Here is a 17,805-nt window from a genome sequence, read left to right on the forward strand (position 1 = left end):
TTACTTTGTCTCTAATTTGAATGGAAGAACTATGTGACTCCTAAGTCTTATTAATTTTCTTATATTTTGTCTTAGGTTAATTACGTAAAGCAAGTAGACCACTTATATTGGACTCCATTTGCGGCACATTGCATTGATTTAATATTGGAAGATATTGGAAAGATTCCTGACATCAAGAAGACTTTAGAAAGGGCAATCTTTGTAGTTGGATATCTCTATAATCATATTGAGACTTTGAAGGTGATAAGAGAATTCATAGGCAAAAAGCAATTGGTGAGATAAGGTGTCACTCGATTTGCTATTTGATATTATAGAGCGTGCATCGTCAAAAATATAACCTGAGAAACATGTTTACCTTAAAGAAATGACTGGCAAGTAAATGGGCAAAAGAACAGAAAGGCAAGAGGGCCGATGATATTATCTTAATATCGTCCTTTCGGAATCTTATAGTTTATACATTAAAAGTAATGAGCCCTCTTATTCAAGTCATTCGGTTGGCAGATAATGAAAATAAGTCTTCAATGAGATATATTTATGAGGCTATGGATAGAGCAAAGGAGACGATTCAAAAGTCTTTTGATGGAAATAAAAAAAAGTAAAAGAAAATATTTGCACTCATTGGTGAAAGAGTGAATTGTCAACTTCATCGTCCATTACATGCAGCATGATATTATTTGAATCTAGAATTTTTTTTATAAGAACACCTCCATTTAGTTTGATGCAGAAGTTATAAATGGGTTATATAAGTGCATTGCAAGATTGGTTCTAAGTCTTGAGATGCAAGATAAGATCGTATGTGAATTATCTTTATATAAGAATGTCGATGGTTTTTTTTGAATTCCAATGACAGTTCGATTTAGGATAACTACATCCCCAGATCAAGGTTTGCTATTTCGAATCGTACCGTCCCGTCCAGGCGGAATGTATCGGTCCGCCTGTGAACTGGTATGCGGACCACTTGCTATCAGGCGGTCCGCTTGATATAGCGGCTTTGCTGTGGCGAGGTTGAGGGAGAATCGTTGAAGAAGGAAGGAGAGAGCGTTCAAAGAAGAGGGAGAATCGGGAGAACCTCGGCGCAAACTTGTTTCCACGCCCTTTCTCGATCCCGATCCGACGCCGCCCTCCCTCAACAATCCTAATCCAGGAGGTAACGGCGAGGATAGTCATAAAGAGGAGGATCTAGAGGCGCGGGATCAAGGGAGGCGGCGGTTAGAGCAGCAGAAGAGGCGGTCTTCATTACCTCGTTTGCGACCCTACGACCTTCTTTTTTGCCGCGTTCTTCATCGAAGGCCAGAGACGTCTGCGGTCTTCATTGTGTTCTTCACCAAAGGCTGGAGACGTCTACGGCCTTCGATGTCTTCGTCATCTTCTTCGCTAAATGCAGTAGATGAGGTGACAAGGAAAAGAGGAGGCGACGTCGTCGAGGCTACATACGCCTTTATATATATATATATATATATATATACCGCTCGGTACAATGTACCGAGCAAAGCTCGATTCATTGGCAAGGTACGGAATTTCAAACCTTACCCCATATATTTATAAATTTATATAATTAATTTCATATATAGTACTTTATTATTAATAATAAAGTAAATTTTGTTGTTGAATGGCGGAGTCTATTTGGAGATTTCACCCCAACTTGTAGTAATTGACTATCAAAATAATTAGTTTGACTTGTAGTGCTGCGGGTTGTGAACAAAATTGGAGTGTCTTTGAGTATGTAGGAATCACAGAATATTTTTGTTTCAATTAATTTTTTTAGATAGATATATTAATATATTTTTAAATTAAATATGATAGATTCACACAAAGAGAAGAAATCAGTCAGAACATCAACGATTACATGATCTGAGTTATATAAATATAATCAAGAATTGAAAGCTCATGGTTTGCGAAATAGTATTGTTCCAATTTCATTACAAGACATTGATGATTCAAATATGAGTGATTGGTCGGGAAAATGAGTGCGAACTTGCAAGATGCCGAAGATGAACTTGTATTTGAAGATGACAGCTTGACATGGAAAGATGTGGCAACAGCCTTAGGTGTTGGAGAATTGCAGACATATACAAGACAGATGACGAAAGCAAAAATGAGTGCAAAAGCCTCAAGTTCATCTCATGTCATTGTCGAAGAGGAGGAAACTTATTTTAATGAAGAGGGATGAAAGGAAAAAAAAGATGATATGTTTGAGAATGACAATATTGATTATGATAATGATTGAATTTGATGTAGAACTTTATTGTTTTGAGTTTTTTGATATTTTTTATTCTTAGAAGATGGATAATGTGACTTGGTATTTTAGATCTTTTTAATTTAATATCGTATTTTTATTTATATCATCATATTTATCAATTGTATTATATATTTTTATATTTTAATATTTCAAAGCGTCCCGCTTAGCTCGGGCTAGGCCTCGGGTATTTTGGGACTTTGGCGCATAGTGCTTTTTAAATCACTAGGTCTAAGAATATGGGTTGGGCAACAGAATGGAGTGATAGTTATAGATTATTAGAAACTTGAGATGCACTGCAAGAAGGAACCCAACGAGACTTTGTTTTAAAAGTTGTGAAGAGGAGAGCAGGGATTGGGAGAGGGAAACATCACCACTCTAGTGTTATTACTGATCGAGGAGAGAGAAAATGAAAACACAGTTAGCCTACGCCAGCTGTACAGGCATGTTCATCAGAAACACCACCTTTGGTGTCTTTCTTTAGTGGTTTTAAATACTGACCATGCCCATTGATACAGACTGGAATTTATTAGTGTGATAAGCAAACGGGATGTAGACAGTGTGGTCTTGTTTGGTTTGGGTCAGTATGTTCTGTACCATCAGGTAAAGTTATCGAACCATGTGTACTGGCTGCAAGTGATCAGTACACACTCTTATTGATCGGTAAGTCTGTTACCTTGAACTAAATTTTTACTGTTTTAATAAATTGTTGACAGTTGTTTATAGTTGTCTTCTCTGTCTCCTTCCATTGCCTCCTTTTCCTCCGCTACTTGTCTTCTTCTTCTCCTCCTCATCCTTTGCCATCACCCACCTCCTTTTCTTCTGCCACCTCTTCCGTTCATCATTCATTTTGCCGCCATCACCTCCCACTAATACATGATACCTCCTCCTCCTTCTCTGGACCTCCTCTCTCTCTCTCTAGGTCCTCCAGATGTTACTGGCCTTTTGCCAGTGTTGTTTTGCCGGTCCTCTGATTACCGTTCATAGTGAACCATTAGGTGCCATAGGTTATGGTAATTTTACATTGTACTGACATGAAATAATTTTGCTTATCTCAAAAGCAAGAGTGCTGTTTCATGAGGAAAAAGGTGTAAACTGAAAGACAGATAAGTTAATGAGCTGCTTTAATTATGTAAAGCCTTTGTTGTTAGAATAACTTTGCTGTTATGTCAAATGTATTTATTTCTTTGCACAGGGTCTCCTATTTTATGTTTTCCCTTTTTCTACTTTATATGATTGTAATACCATCATTTCTCTGTTCCCAATTTTGTTTTATGTTTTGTCATTTCCCAAGAAACAACTTCACTTTCGGTATGATTATGCCTCAGTTTGACCTTATAATGCATGACAAATTATCACATAACATTGTCAGGTATGGCCAGTATGACAGTGCAAAAGAGACTTTTGAGGTCATTTCAGATTATGAAAGCATGCTTGATCTATTTATATGTCACTTGAATCCTAGTGCCATGCGTCACCTTGCCCAGAAATTAGAGGAAGCTGCTATTGATTCAGAGCTAAGGCGATCCTGTGAAAGAATCTTAAGGGTCCGTTCAACTGGATGGACACAGGGTATCTTTGCTAATTTTGCTGCTGAAAGTATGGTACCTAAAGGTCCAGAATGGGGTGGAGGGAACTGGGACATCAAGACACCAATCAATATGAAGGATATACCACAGTGGGAGCTAGCAGGAGAAGTTATGCCATACATGAGGACTGATGATGGTGGCATCCCAGTTATTGTGGCCGATCATATTGGTGTATACTTGGGTGCAATTAGGGGAAGGGGCACTGTGGTTGAAGCAAATGAAAAGAGTTTAGTTAAAGTACTGTCAGCAGTGAGTGGTGAAAACAAGTCTCCATTTGAGTCTCAATTGAAGCAGAACAAAGCAAGCGTGAGAGGTAATTCAAAGGGAGATCCAATGGTTGATAACTTGACTAAACAGTTGGCAGGTCCTACTGCTCCAACTGATGAGCAGGCAAAGGCAGAGGAAGAGTTTAAGAAAGCCTTGTATGGTGTTGTTGATGGTGGTAGTAGCGATGAAGATGAAACAACAGCAAAAACCAAAAAGATTCATATAAGAATTCGTGACAAGCCAATTACTGCAGCTACAGTGGATGTCAACAAACTCAAAGAAGCCACAAAACAATTAGGACTGGGCCATCCTATAAGAACCAAGTCACTATCCGGACCACCCCAAGATTTCTCACTTATTTCTACTCAAACAACCCCTGATAGTAATCCAAATGCACCAGTTACTGCTGGTGACATGTTTGGGGCTGATACATTATCAGCACAAACATCAACACAGTCTAATCCGATGGTTACTGGTATGGGAGTGGCAGCTGGACCAATTCCAGAGGACTTTTTCCAGAATACCATTTCATCACTGCAAGTCGCAGCTGCACTCCCTCCTCCTGGACAATACTTGTCAAGAGTTGATCAAAATGCTCAAGTCATGGACAGGAGCAAATTGGCTTCCAGCCAGAATGTAATGGCTGATATTGGCCTTCCAGATGGTGGAGTGCCACCACAAGAATCGCAGCAGCCCCAAGGGTCACAGCAGTCTGCTACACCCCTTGCACCGGTTGGTCTTCCTGATGGTGGAGTTCCTCCACAGTCCCAAAATCTTCCTCCTCGGAGTCCCAACACTGTACAGCCAGTTGATCTCAGTTTTCTCGAAGGGTCCAACTCTGGGGACAATGCAACAAAAACTTCACCTCTCCCTCCATCTCAACCTACTGCTGTGCGCCCTGGCCAGGTAAGCATGTTCTCAGATTAACAAAAATAGCTTTGATACATTGGTTGATTACTTGATTTATGTCTCCATAATTTGTGTAGGTTCCTCGTGGTGCTGCTGCTTCAGTATGTTTCAAGACAGGCCTTGCGCACCTTGAGCAAAATCAACTTTCTGATGCCTTGTCTTGCTTGGATGAAGCTTTCTTGGCTCTTGCTAAGGATCAGTCACGTGGATCTGATATTAAAGCGCAGGCAACGATCTGTGCCCAATACAAGATAGCGGTTGCTATACTACAGGTACTATCAACAATTCAGAAACATTATTTAACTTGCAAAGCCAAGGGTGTGTGATACATAGTTTGATAATTTTCTTTACCTCTTAGCATTATTAATTAATGCTTAAACCAATATGCTTCAAGAAAGTACAAAATGATACAAAATAGTGAAATACACCCTTCAAAAATTTCTCTGTGCTGTACTTGTGTCTTTTTGGTAGCATAGAAGTGTTATAGTATGCCAAATTTGTTAAAATTTCAACCATGTCATACAGTAGTATTTGACTGATCAACTATAGTATAGAATATTCCTTTCCTTTTCTTCCCGTGGATTCTAGTGTTCTAGCATATTATAGCTTGTAGAATATTTGATCTCAAGTCAGAGAGGGAGTTTTTTCTTGCAAGTTATTAAGAAGGATGCTATCCTGGTACAGTCATCATATCTATTCTCTGAGTAGGAAAAAGAAAGAATGTTGCTCTAGTACAAATCTGTAACATGACACTGGTCATTGGCATTTAAAGGACTGCATAGATATTACAATTTGAGTGGTACTTTGTTGTGACAGTGAAGTGCTAGATCATCTATGCATTTCAATTGTACAAACAATAACAGAAAAGAAATAAATATATTATAGAGTCATATGATTCAGTTGAGGAAATATATTGACTTCCAAAATTTATGTTAATTCTCTTTCTATGGTTATTTTTCTCCAAAACATATACATCTGTATGGTTTGGATATGCTGAATGCATCATTATATTTGAAAAAAATAAAGTAATATATATGTAGATGTAACAGATAATTTAATTGTACTGTAGTATATATGACAAAGTTTGACATTTTATTATAGCATTAGAATATGTAGTTATTACTAAGGATTAAAATCTTGTCACAACCCTATTCCACATCGATGGCAATCGAATTAAGATCCTTGAGGCTTACAACTTGATAAATGATAAAGGGTATTTAAACATGTCACTAAATATTTATCATGAAAGAATATGGAAAGAATACTACAAATTTATGATAAATGAAATAAGATTATTATTTTAAATTTTTAATTTCCTTAACCCTAGTCTAATGCTCGATAAAAGGATGTTCTATTGTATGAGGCTCCTGTTAGTATAGGTGTGGAAAAGGTTAGTGCCCGTGTTGGTATTGTTGTTGGTAAAGTAGTTCCATGACTTGAAGCATGGTCTCCCATGTTGCGAAGGTGCTATTTCATTATGGTGCCAAAGCTCAACTTAGTAAAGAAGCTAGAGAGAATACTATGAATTTAATGTAAAATAAGACTATTGTTTAATTTCATTGATCATAGTTTACTAATTAAAGTAATATAAAATTGTATAAGTAACTCTATGTCCATCTCAATCCTAGTAGATTAGATCGATATTCAAGAAACAAAGTTCTCTTAAGATGTATCCATAGAGAAATGTTTACAGCTTTGGTATCAGACCCGTGTGGGTCCAGTCTGCACCACCATACCAGCAGACTGGTAATTATATGCTGATCTTACCCTGTTTTTATGCTTGTATGGAACCAATTACCTTTAGAATTATACACAGAATCCAGAAGCCTATGACTCATTTGGCAAGGGTTTTATTTTCTTTGATTCTAGATGTTGGGATAAAAGAACAATGCAATTGTAACACATTACTTGTAGCAGATGAATTGAAAAGATTTTATATCAAAAATGTTTAAGGATTTAGCTGAAAGCAGAATTGCCCTTATATTTCATCAGGTTAGGTTTGCCAGTAATCAACTTTCATTGAGATATAACTTTTGACTAAGAAGTTAGAACCTTTAGTTTTGGAATCATTGATATTCTCGTAATATATATCTCTTATTGCACTATGATTGGTGAGTGAATGATGTGATCATTTTTAGTACAAGTTAGTCTAACTAATATACTCTAGGGACAAATTGCCTCGTGCCTATATTTAGTCTCTTCTTTGTTTGTATTTTCACTGAACTGGATTTGAAACTGCATTTGGTAGTTACTAATCATATCATTATTGGCATTCCTTGTGTGGGTGGGATCAGTCAAGAGTTGTAGCACTAGCTAATTACTTATACAATTGGTATATTTCTTTATATACTTAATTACAACGAAAAGAGTTGTTCTTCTGGAAGGTGTAATGTTAAAATTTTCATAATTGTTGACATTAACCTTGTCATCTGTATCTGTTCTAGGCATTGTTATTCATACTCTTGATACCATGACATTTATTGGTTACTGGCAGCTTTGGATTGACACATTTACTTATTTCAGGAAATTGCTCGCCTCCAAAAGGTTCAAGGACCTGGAGCTCTCAGTGCAAAAGATGAAATGGCAAGACTATCACGTCATCTTGCTTCCCTGCCCCTCCAGGCAAAACACCGCATCAACTGCATTAGAACAGCAATCAAGAGGAACATGGAGGTTCAAAATTATGCCTATGCGAAACAAATGCTTGATCTCCTCCTCTCGAAGGCACCCCCAAGCAAGCAAGAGGAGCTGAGGGGTCTCATTGATATGTGTGTGCAAAGGGGTTTGTCGAACAAATCCATTGACCCATTTGAGGACCCCTCTCAGTTCTGTGCTGCCACTCTCAGTCGCCTTTCCACCATTGGACACGATGTCTGTGACCTTTGTGGTTCAAAATTCTCTGCACTTTCCACACCTGGATGTATCATCTGTGGTATGGGAAGCATAAAGAGATCAGATTCTCTTGCTGGGCCAGTTGCCTCGCCGTTCGGGTAACGTAGTGGTGCACGACAGCTTAATGTTGTTCCCGTTTGTAATGTCTTTTGAATGACTAGATGTCGTATGTAATGTATTTTGAATGACTAGACGTCTTCTGTGGCGTAGAAATTTTGTTCGATATTTTCATGGTTGTCGCTTTCATTCCCATTTATGTGCATGTAGCATTCGTACCCATTTCGCATAAGTTGGGATTGCACATGATGTAACAGCTATTATTATTCCTTTGGGTGTGCTTTCGTCAACATTCTTTCGCACATTTTTCATGTTGTTTTATTTCAACAAAGTTCATATAGATTAGGTCACGTAAGCAAAACTGTATCATAACGTTACAAAAAATGTTCTTTTCCCAAGGAAATGTTCCAAAAGTCCCTGTACATTAGACATTATCCATTGCTAAGGCTTCCTATCTCGCTAGTGAGTTGAGCTAGCATCGAGTAAATCTCGTCCGTCTGTGGATGTGATCTATCCCCGCAGACAAACGCGTGTACCATCCCCCTCCACCCGAGCCAGCTACAGCCGGGCCTCTTCCTCACCCCCTTCCTCCCCATCTCCGCCCGCACCACCACTTCTTCCTTGTGGCTCCCGCTCCTGGCGTAAACGTGGCACAAAGCCACGTGGGCCGCCGCATTCTTCGGGTCCATCCCCAGCACCATCCGCGCCGCCCGCTCCCCCACCGCCGTCTCCTCGCCTCCGCCCCTCGCCATTCCGCACGTGCCCAGCAACGCGCCCCACGCCTCCACCCCCGCCGCCGCCGCCGCCTGCGCCGACCCGGCGAACCGCTCCGCCGCTTCGAACCGCCCTGCCCGACCCAACATGTCCACCACGCACGCGTAGTGGTCCGCCCCGACCGGGATCCCCCGGTCTACCATGAACCGGAACACCTCCTCCGCCCGGTCCACCATCCCCACGTGATCGCAAGCCGTCAGAGCCCCCAGGCACGTGCCTCCGTCCGGTTCCACCTCCTGCTTCATCTCCACGAACAGCCGCAGCGCCTCGTGCGCCCGCCCGTGGTGCGCCAGACCCATCACCATCGTGTTCCACGTCACCGCGTCGCGCCACCCTCCTCCTCCTTTCCCCGCCGCCGCGTCCTCCTCCTCAAAGACCTTCCGCGCGCCCTCCAAGTCGCCGCTCTTGGCGTACATCGCGATGAGGGCGTTGCGGAGCACGGTGTCGGACGCGGGCCCGGTTTTCACTGTCAGTCCGTGCACCTGCTCGCCGACCTCGAGGCGGGCCACCGATCCGACCGCCCCCAGCAGCGCCGCGAGCGCGTGCCCCTCGGGCGCGAACCCGGCGGCGCGCGACTCCGCGAACGCCCCGAAGGCCTCCGCCACCCGCTCGTTCCTGACGAGTCCAGAGATCACGACCGTCCATGCGGTGGCGTCGCGCTCCGGCATCCGCTCGAACAGCCGCCGCGCCTCCGCCACGTCCCCAGCGTCGAAGTAGGCGGACACCATCAAGGTCCACGTGACGATCATGGTGACCCACGACAGCTCTCTCGAATCAACGGTGATCTCGTCGAACAGGCGCCGGGCTTCTTCCAGCCGTCCGATCCGTATATACCCCTCGATCATGGAGTTCCAGCAGACCGCATCACACCTGCGAATACTTCTGTCAAATATGTGGCGAGCCCAATCCATGTACCCAAATCGAGAGTACATATAGATGAAGCCCTTCGTTAGCCTCCCGTCGTCGCCATTGCCGTCCATCCCGTGGACCAGCGCGTACGCGTGCGCCTGCTTCCCCAAGCAGGGGAACCCCATGCCGGCGCAGGCGTAGATCAAAGACAGCAGAGTCTCACCGTTGGGCTCCAAGCGATCCGCCGTCCGACTCATATCCAGGAACAGAGAGATCGCCTCGTGATGGAACCCGTTCCACGCGAACCCCCCCATCATGGCCGTCCAGGTGACGACGTTAGGGTCGGGAATCATCATCCGAAACAGATCGTACGCCTCCCAGACGTCGCCCGCTCGCGCGTACCCCGCGATCACGGCCGTCCACGACACCACGTTGGCGGACCCGCACCGCACCATCTCGTCGAACAGGCTCCTGGCTTCCGCCATGTGCCCTCGCTCGCTGTACCCCGCAATGAGCGAGTTCCAGGATGCGGCGTTCCGCTCGGGCATTTCGTCGAACAGCCTCCGAGCGCCCGCGAGGTCCCCACTCCTGGCCAGAGCCGTGAGCATGGCGTTGTAGGAGACGACGTTACGCTCCGGCAGGGCGTCGAAGAGTGCCCGGGCGTCGTCGATCCGGCCGGCGCGGGCGAGGGCGCAGAGGGCGGAGGTGTAGGAGACGACATTGCGGCCGGGCATCCGAGCGAAGAGGTCCAGGGCGGCGGACGTGCAGCCGGCGTGGAGATAAGCGGCGAGGAGAGCGTTCCAGGTGACGAGGTTGCGGCGGGGCATGAGGTCGAAGAGGGCAACGGCCTCGGGGAGGAAGCCGGCGCTGGCGAAGCGGGAAATGGCGGAGGTCCAGCGGACGACAGCTCCGGGGTGGTGGGCGGAGTCATCGAGGACGCGGCGAGCAGCGCGGAGGTCGCGTCGGGAGAGGCATTGGAGCAGAGGGAGGTCGCGGGGATGGATGGCGGCCGACGATAGGACGCGGCACGAGGGCATCAGTCCGTCAGGTAATGGTCTTTGATATCAAATTTTGCCCGCCAATCGCCGAATGGCTTTCACTTAATCTATACTTCGTGTAAGTTTCTCTTTCCCACATAAAAACAACTAATCTTTGCCACACTCACTAATTACACAGTGATTCGTAAAAATCGAATATTTAGATTTTTATAAATCAATTTTTAAGATTTTTTATTTTGTTGGGGATTCTTAAAAATCTCATCTCATCTCATCTCATCTCATTTCATCTCATCTCATCGTGCTGGTGCCCGTTGGCTACTATATAAGCATTCCATGCGATTCCCGCCTCGTTGCCTTGTCTCGTTACTTGCCGCAATACTCTGCCCTCGGTCTTGTTCGCCCCTCGACGAAGCTAAGCATCTCCTGCCGAGCTCCTCCATTCGTGTTCTTTTTCCCCATTGACGAAGGGAGGAATCTCCTGCAAAGCTTCTCCGTTCAGGTGACTATTCGCGTTGCCTACCTTCTAATCTTTGGATCTGATGCGATTCTCCTCTCGGAATGCTTCCATTTGGATGCTTGGCAGGGATTCTTCGTATAAGACTATTGATCGCGTTGTTCGGATCTCCCGAACTCATTCGTTGCTTTCGTTTTCTCCGCCGGTGGATCTGATCGCTTTACCTGTTCGTCTCGTCGAGATAAGGAGGTTAGGATGTTTCCGTGTTAATGAAGGCTGATACATAAAATCCAGGGTTCTGATCTGAATGGTTGATGGCAGCTTAAACCATGGATGGTTTCCCAATTAATTCGATGTGTTTTTCGGACTAATTTCCTTTTGGGTGCACCTTCAAAGCTTCTTATCTATTTGCCTGTTCATAGTAGGTCTATATTTACTTTATGGAGCCAGTTCTCTTTGGTGCTGCAGATACAAGACTTCCAAATCTAACTTACTTGTGTGGACGGTATGGCTGATGCTAGCAAGGTATCTTCCTCTTTGGCCTTTGGACCTCAATATTGCTTTGTATGTATCTTTTCTAAAGTTTGTCTTACTGCTAATGAAGTTCCACATTTTATGTTGCTGGAAGTATGACCACTTCACTTCTCTTTCTTTGATACACATGTCTCCTGAGGTTATTCTGTCTCCAGGTGTTTCTGTTTGCAATTGCTTTTGGCTATCGCCATTATTGCTCTTATTTATGTGACTTAAAAAACTGATTCAACAGTATAGTTTATTATGCTTTCTTCTTTGTAAAGTTAGTGCATTATTGTCACTTCAACATAGTTGTCTAGACTTGTATGTTTCTAACTTAGACTGAAGCTTACTTTGCATGTTATGGCAATAATAGAAAAAAAAGCATTACGAACTTGATGCCATGCTAAGTATCAAAGTATAATTGCTATACCTGTATGCAGGATATTGTTGATGGATTTCCAGGGGACAAGAAAATCATAGTTGTGTTTGTTTTAGGTGAGTACCGGTTGCCTTACAATAGGATTATGTCAAGTACTCAGCTGGTTTGGTTAAATATAATTTTATAATTGACTTTCTATGACATCACTCTTTTTGGTTTTCAGTGTCCAACCACAATTTTGACACTCTTTTCATGTGTGAAGCAGTTGCCATATAATAAATAAATTTGATGTTTTCTCCCTAGAGTGATCAAAATTTCTTTGAAGTTGTGGCATCTTATTGACTGTCATCCTGTTTATGAGAACTTGTCATTAGAAACATATCATTATTTTTCCATCGTGTCAATTAATAAACAAGCGTGACCTATTGCATGAGTCTCCCACCAATATTTTGTTTCAATGAATGCATTCTTACCCTTATAAGCGAGAAGCTTTTTCCATGACTTGAATGATGGTCACTACGCTGCAAATTAGCTACCTTACGGTTGTGCCAAAAAATCAAATTATAAATTTAATTCAAGGATCCAAAAGATTACAACCCTAAATAGTAAATGCTCATGGTCTCATGTATGGAAGATTTTTTTGGTGAGATCCTCTATCAAATTTTCACCATTCGTTGTGATAATTGCATAGTAGGTCATGTGCATTAATGTCTAATATACTCTTCGAACCTTGCATCTAAAGGCATACTTTGCTCAATTGCTTTGGAGAGATTCAAAATAGAGGTGGTCAATTTTTTTTTCTTTTATCTATTTCCTCTCTCTTTCCTTCCACTGACTAACATCTCTCTCTTGTTAAATATTTTATAACTACTGATGCTGATAGCCAATTAACACATCATACATGTTACAGGTGGTCCTGGCAGTGGAAAGGGCACACAGTGTGCAAAGATTGTTCAACACTTTAATTTTACCCATCTTAGTGCTGGTGATCTTTTGCGTGCGGAAATTACGTCTGGTTCTAGAAATGGGTATTATATAATGAATGCCTTTATCTTATTGAAATATATTATTTATATTTATGCAGTGTATGTCTTTCCCAGCCTGATCGAAGCTTGTCTTATGCCATTCTGGTCAAGGGATTAGACCTGAATTGCTTGGGATGTCCTGGAGTACCATAACCATTAATTGGCTGAACAGAAACCAAGAATGAGTGGAGGATGTTTATAGAAGGCAGCATGCAGTAAGCAGCACCAAGGTGATAATCAGTTGGGCAAAGGGCTAATTTATGGTGCTTTCTTAATAAACTGGTGGGCAAAACTTGGTGAAAGAGACATGTGAATGAGTTAAATTGGCTACTGGTCTTGAGACAAAATAGGGAGAGGGGTAGGGAAGGGGAGAGAAGAAGAGAGTGATCAGGCACTGTACAGGAAGAGCTGAGTACCTTTTGCAAGGGGTATAAGGGATGGAGAATTTTAGTTCAAAGAAGCAGAAGGGATAGCTGAGGCAATCGGAGCCTGATCATGAGATGGAAGCAACACGGAAGAGATGATCTAAAATAAATGAAATAGCTTTTCTATAGTGGAATAGCTATACAATTGCCTTGGCAACTAACACTATGAACTGAGGATTCGATGAATATAATTGAACCAGATGGAAATGATTCATTGGTCTATTTTTTTGTCCATATTCCTGACTCTGTCAAACACCCTCTCTTTAAGCATTTTAATAAATCTCTTTCCTGTTAATTGATTGTTTTATTTACTTCATTTGAACATTCATCTCATTTTGTTCCTTATTCTGTTATTTGTTCAGAGTTATGATTCAAAACATGATGAACGAAGGAAAAATTATTCCTCCAGAAGTTACAATTAAGCTCTTACAAAGGGCTATGCTTGACAGTGCAAATGACAAGTTTCTTATTGATGGGTTTCCTCGAGATGAAGAGAATCGTGCTGCTTTTGAGAATATTGTAAGTCTTCAATTTGATACTTGTTTAGTCGATGATATTTGCTTACTCTTTCGGAAATTCTGTTTTTCTACATTTAGTTGATATAATGAATAGGTATCATGATGCATATCGTTAGCTCAAGTTTTCATCTGTTTTCTCAGACAAAAATCGAGCCAGAATTTGTTTTATACCTTGATTGCCCAGAGGATGAGTTGGAGCGACGAATTTTAAGTCGCAACCAGGTTTTACAATTTGTCACCAATTTGCCTTGTTTTGACATTCAATTTTTTGTCCCTCAAGTCCATGTTATATTTCAGGGAAGAGCTGATGATAATACTGAGACCATGCGGAAACGTTTTAGAGTTTTTAAGGAATCCACTCTGCCTGTAATTAAGCATTACGACTTGAAGGGCAAAGTCCGGAAGGTAATTCCTCAGTTGTTGTTTTTTAAGAGCTTCCCAATGTTGTCATTTGGTAGTCTTTGATCATGCTTTTCAAATGGCTCCCTGATGATGTGTCATCCAGCTGTTGAGTTTGTATATTCCATCAATTTGAGGGTCTAACTTGCAGTTACATTCTTGATGTTAATCAAACTCTATCCCTGTGATTATCTAACTTTGTAGTTCTTAATCAGTTGATTATTGCATTTCTATGACAACTGTTAGTCCAAGAAGTAATATGTTATCACAACTTTTTAAGTACAGTTGCAGTTCTCTTGCTGGGGATTTACAAGCCATCAGTGCTCTACTATACTTTCTATTCATAAATTTGCACGTTATGCATCATAGACCAATATGCATGTCATGCATATTCATAAAATGATACTTTCATAGACCAATATGCTTGTTATGCATATTCTTAAAATGATACATTCATAGACCAATATGAATATTATGCATCATAAGTTTGTTAAGAAAATCTTGAATCATTGAGTGATATGTTTTTCTCACAGGTTGATGCAGCAAAGCCTGTCGATGAGGTTTTTGAGGATGTAAAAGTCATTTTTGCTCTGCTCATTGCTAAGGTGTAGTTACCATCATCCTGTCGCCGTTTTCAATGAAGTCTCATCTCTGTACATGAACAACATTTGGTACATTCCTTTGCCAGGCAAATTACTTGAGCAATCCAAGTACCAGAACTCTAACGGGACATGAATACATGGTGTTTTATATGAACAGGTGATTCCTTGACCCTTAAAACAGATATTAGTTGAGAATTTTGCTGCTCTATGTATTGAGCAGCAGTAGCTATTCCATTTTCTTGTTGGCTTTGCACTGGGTATATTCTCCAGCCAATTTATTTGCATGCAAGATGATAATCATCCTAAGTTCAGTGATATTTCTAGAACCTTGGATATTGCTACAAACTTGAGTAAGCACAGAAGGGATAAATTTGATGTTTATCGGTGATTTATTTTGCATTATGCAGGTTATGTGGAGCTGCAAGGAGGATAATAGTGTATGCATTCTGGAAGGTATATGTTGTTCTGCTTGAATTATGAACATTATATTTTGGTAGTAAAATGTCTAAAGAGTATATTATAGTGTACAAAAGATCATCTCAAGTTTCCAGAAAAGAAGTCAATCAACTCTCATGCTTCCCCCATCTATGTTCCTTTCCACTTTCGAACTCTACTACATATATCTAGTAACATGGACAAGTGAGGTTTACGCTACTGACAAATACACTGGACTTTGATTTGCATATCTAATAATTTCAATATTATCATATATGCATAAAATCTTGATTTGTGGTGTCTTGGTATTTCAATATGGTGTCAGCAATTATGTTAACGTACCACACAAATTATATTTCCCTCTTCTTTGGTTCTTGCAGATATTTTCCTGGATCAGGGCTCGCCTGTCCTTGTAAACCTACTGCCTCTATGTATTTCCACTAATGTGACAACTGCTTATCATGAATGCAACGTATATGATCATTGGTTATATTCCTTGCCACATTTGATTGTTCACTTGCTGCCTCTCTACCAATGCCTTGATACATATTGTAGTTTTCATTTTTCTGCTCCTGATGTTATATATAACAAGCATATCTACATTTTGTCAGAATCTTCTGAATGAACATTTTTTACTTGGTCAAACTAATGAAAATTTTCTCATGGCGGAAACCAAAAAGTTATTAAATGAATGGTGCGAGTAAAATTTTGTTTTCTGCAATGCTTTGATCAATAACAGGACATGCTACTGAAAAGTTTTTTGGTAAATTTTGGGCTCTGCATCATGCTTGAATTAAGAATTTGTGCTTTACGCATGCATGTTCATGATGTTGCATATGCACCTTTTTTTTTTTTTTTCATCTTCCTCTTTCTAGAAAGGCAAATTCTTCATGATTATATATATGCATAAACCACTCTCTTATTATAGGATCATTGATACTTAAGTAGCTCTTTAGTGTTCGAGGACTTGTTGCAAATCGTATTTAAGTTCATTCTACTTGACCAATGGCCTATCAGTGTTCCATACTATGACTGGTCTCCCATTGGATTTAGTCGTACAGGAAATCACACTAAAATAAACTTACAATTCATGTGGTTGACTTGTGGTTGACTTTGAATGTTTCTGCTCTGCTGTCATTTGAGATTCAATTATTGAAGTCATGTTGGTTGTCATACTCTTCAAACTTCCGCGTTGGATTTGGTAAGAGTCAAACTTCTATTAGAAACCCACTATTAACTAATCTGGTGGTTGTGCATCCCGGAAAGATCGTTGCTATGGTGCGATCCTTGAACCGGACAAACATAGCGATACTATTTGATCATGCTTAGTTCAATTTTATTAGTGTCCTCATTTGGATTATAGAGTCGTATCTGCTTATGCTGTGGTCTATCCTTTTCTAATTGACCCGATGCTTCAAAATTTCTCGTACAGATTGCATGCGTTGATGCCGTGTGAAAATGAAACCTTACTACATTTATTGACATTAATGTCGCATTTGATTCTTAGATCCAATTCGTCTCTTAATTAGGTGGTTCTTCAGCCGAGCCTTAAAATTGTCGATCAAAGTGACAACTCATGAGAGGTTAATCCTATTAGTTGGAACTTATGATAAATAAAAGTGAGTTAATTATATTATCCTCTGTAATTAGTTATATTTATCATTTCGGTCTTTATATTTTTAAAAGTTAGTTATATTATGATTTTTGTACTTATGAAAATAAAATATTAAAATCCTTATTTATTTATAAACTTGGGACCAACTTCTCATTCTACCCAGAAAGTGCTCTATTTTATTCTAATTTTAGTTATAGGAACCTCTAGTTTGATTTCTTTTGGATAGTCAAGCAAAGTCTTACATAATCTAGTGGTGGATACCCTAAAATGAGTTTGAGTAGAATAATTAAGTGATACGAAATGTACATACACTATTTACAGAGCCATATATATCACATCTCTTTTATCTTATATATATATATATTCAAAATTTATAGTCGCGACATATGTGAGAATTGAATTGGCGCGCTGTGCGTCGTATTACGCACGTGCCGTCTCTAACGTCTGTTCCGTATCAGACGGGCTCCGTTACCAGCGGTCGTCGCTGGCGTTAGTTACCACAACAACCCCCGCCTTCCCTAACAACAAAACCACGAAACGAGAAGGAAATTTCAGTAACTACTTACATGAATACGGGTTTTTAGTTGAACTTACCCGCCATGCGATTCGAGAGGTCCGTGGGTCCCCGCGGGGTCCATTTTTTGCAGGATCACAATCGGTCAATAAACGCGTGGTCAGGGTAGATATTGGTCGTATTCCTTCACAACACCGTCCGGTACGAGTGCGCTCATTGACCGGTACTCTGCTCTTCAGATTCGCTTCGTTTATCCTGAGCCAAGGATGAATCTCCCAAATACTCGTCGGTCGGCGTCTCGGAGCCACCTAATCCCGTTGTGGAATTCAGCCGCCTTAAGCTACTCCTGCGG

The 17,805-nt window shown here is 41.2% G+C and overlaps 3 protein-coding genes across 6 annotated transcripts in view; 2 read left to right on the top strand and 1 right to left on the bottom strand.

Annotated features, from left to right (window-relative positions):
• LOC135624480 (uncharacterized) overlaps nucleotides 1-8,139 on the top strand; it is a 31,563-nt gene extending 23,424 nt beyond the window's left edge. The window contains exons 22-24 of the mRNA XM_065128126.1: nucleotides 3,609-4,998; nucleotides 5,079-5,273; nucleotides 7,525-8,139. Coding sequence (XP_064984198.1) covers nucleotides 3,609-4,998; nucleotides 5,079-5,273; nucleotides 7,525-7,995 — 2,056 coding nt within the window. The 3' untranslated portion in view covers nucleotides 7,996-8,139. The remainder of the gene's footprint in view (nucleotides 1-3,608; nucleotides 4,999-5,078; nucleotides 5,274-7,524) is intronic.
• A 165-nt stretch (nucleotides 8,140-8,304) lies between these two features.
• LOC135624481 (pentatricopeptide repeat-containing protein At1g32415, mitochondrial-like) lies at nucleotides 8,305-10,688 on the bottom strand. Its single transcript, XM_065128127.1, has one exon. It carries the CDS (start codon nucleotides 10,608-10,610, stop codon nucleotides 8,382-8,384), a length of 2,229 nt encoding a protein of 742 aa, XP_064984199.1. The 5' UTR covers nucleotides 10,611-10,688; the 3' UTR covers nucleotides 8,305-8,381.
• On the top strand, nucleotides 10,486-15,814 carry LOC104000175 (UMP-CMP kinase 3-like). 4 transcript variants are annotated; one of them, XM_065128129.1, is made up of 13 exons: nucleotides 10,486-10,621; nucleotides 10,899-11,070; nucleotides 11,155-11,274; nucleotides 11,494-11,550; nucleotides 11,982-12,036; nucleotides 12,831-12,948; nucleotides 13,733-13,889; nucleotides 14,030-14,110; nucleotides 14,186-14,293; nucleotides 14,821-14,892; nucleotides 14,976-15,046; nucleotides 15,297-15,342; nucleotides 15,705-15,814. In XM_065128129.1, exons 4-13 carry the CDS (start codon nucleotides 11,533-11,535, stop codon nucleotides 15,738-15,740), a joined length of 762 nt encoding a protein of 253 aa, XP_064984201.1. In that variant the 5' UTR covers nucleotides 10,486-10,621; nucleotides 10,899-11,070; nucleotides 11,155-11,274; nucleotides 11,494-11,532; the 3' UTR covers nucleotides 15,741-15,814. The 4 variants fall into 4 exon arrangements, with proteins under 4 accessions (XP_064984201.1, XP_018674617.2, XP_064984202.1 ...); XM_018819072.2 differs by lacking the exons at nucleotides 10,899-11,070; nucleotides 11,155-11,274 and having other exon boundaries at nucleotides 10,503-10,621; XM_065128130.1 differs by lacking the exons at nucleotides 10,486-10,621; nucleotides 10,899-11,070; nucleotides 11,155-11,274; nucleotides 11,494-11,550 and having other exon boundaries at nucleotides 12,016-12,036; nucleotides 12,831-13,175.
• The last annotated feature ends 1,991 nt before the right edge of the window (nucleotides 15,815-17,805 follow it).

The sequence above is a fragment of the Musa acuminata genome, chromosome BXJ2-10 (genome assembly GCF_036884655.1).
Source record: "Musa acuminata AAA Group cultivar baxijiao chromosome BXJ2-10, Cavendish_Baxijiao_AAA, whole genome shotgun sequence".
Lineage (NCBI taxonomy): Eukaryota > Viridiplantae > Streptophyta > Magnoliopsida > Zingiberales > Musaceae > Musa > Musa acuminata.

Excerpts from the sequence above, each read along its gene's own strand:
- LOC135624481 (XM_065128127.1), bottom strand. The coding sequence starts at position 10,610 with ATGCCCTCGTGCCGCGTCCTATCGTCGGCCGCCATCCATCCCCGCGAC.
- LOC104000175 (XM_065128129.1), top strand. Across the intron at positions 12,037-12,830 it reads CATAGTTGTGTTTGTTTTAG|GTGGTCCTGGCAGTGGAAAG; the intron begins GTGAGTACCGGT and ends TACATGTTACAG. Across the intron at positions 15,047-15,296 it reads ATGGTGTTTTATATGAACAG|GTTATGTGGAGCTGCAAGGA; the intron begins GTGATTCCTTGA and ends TGCATTATGCAG.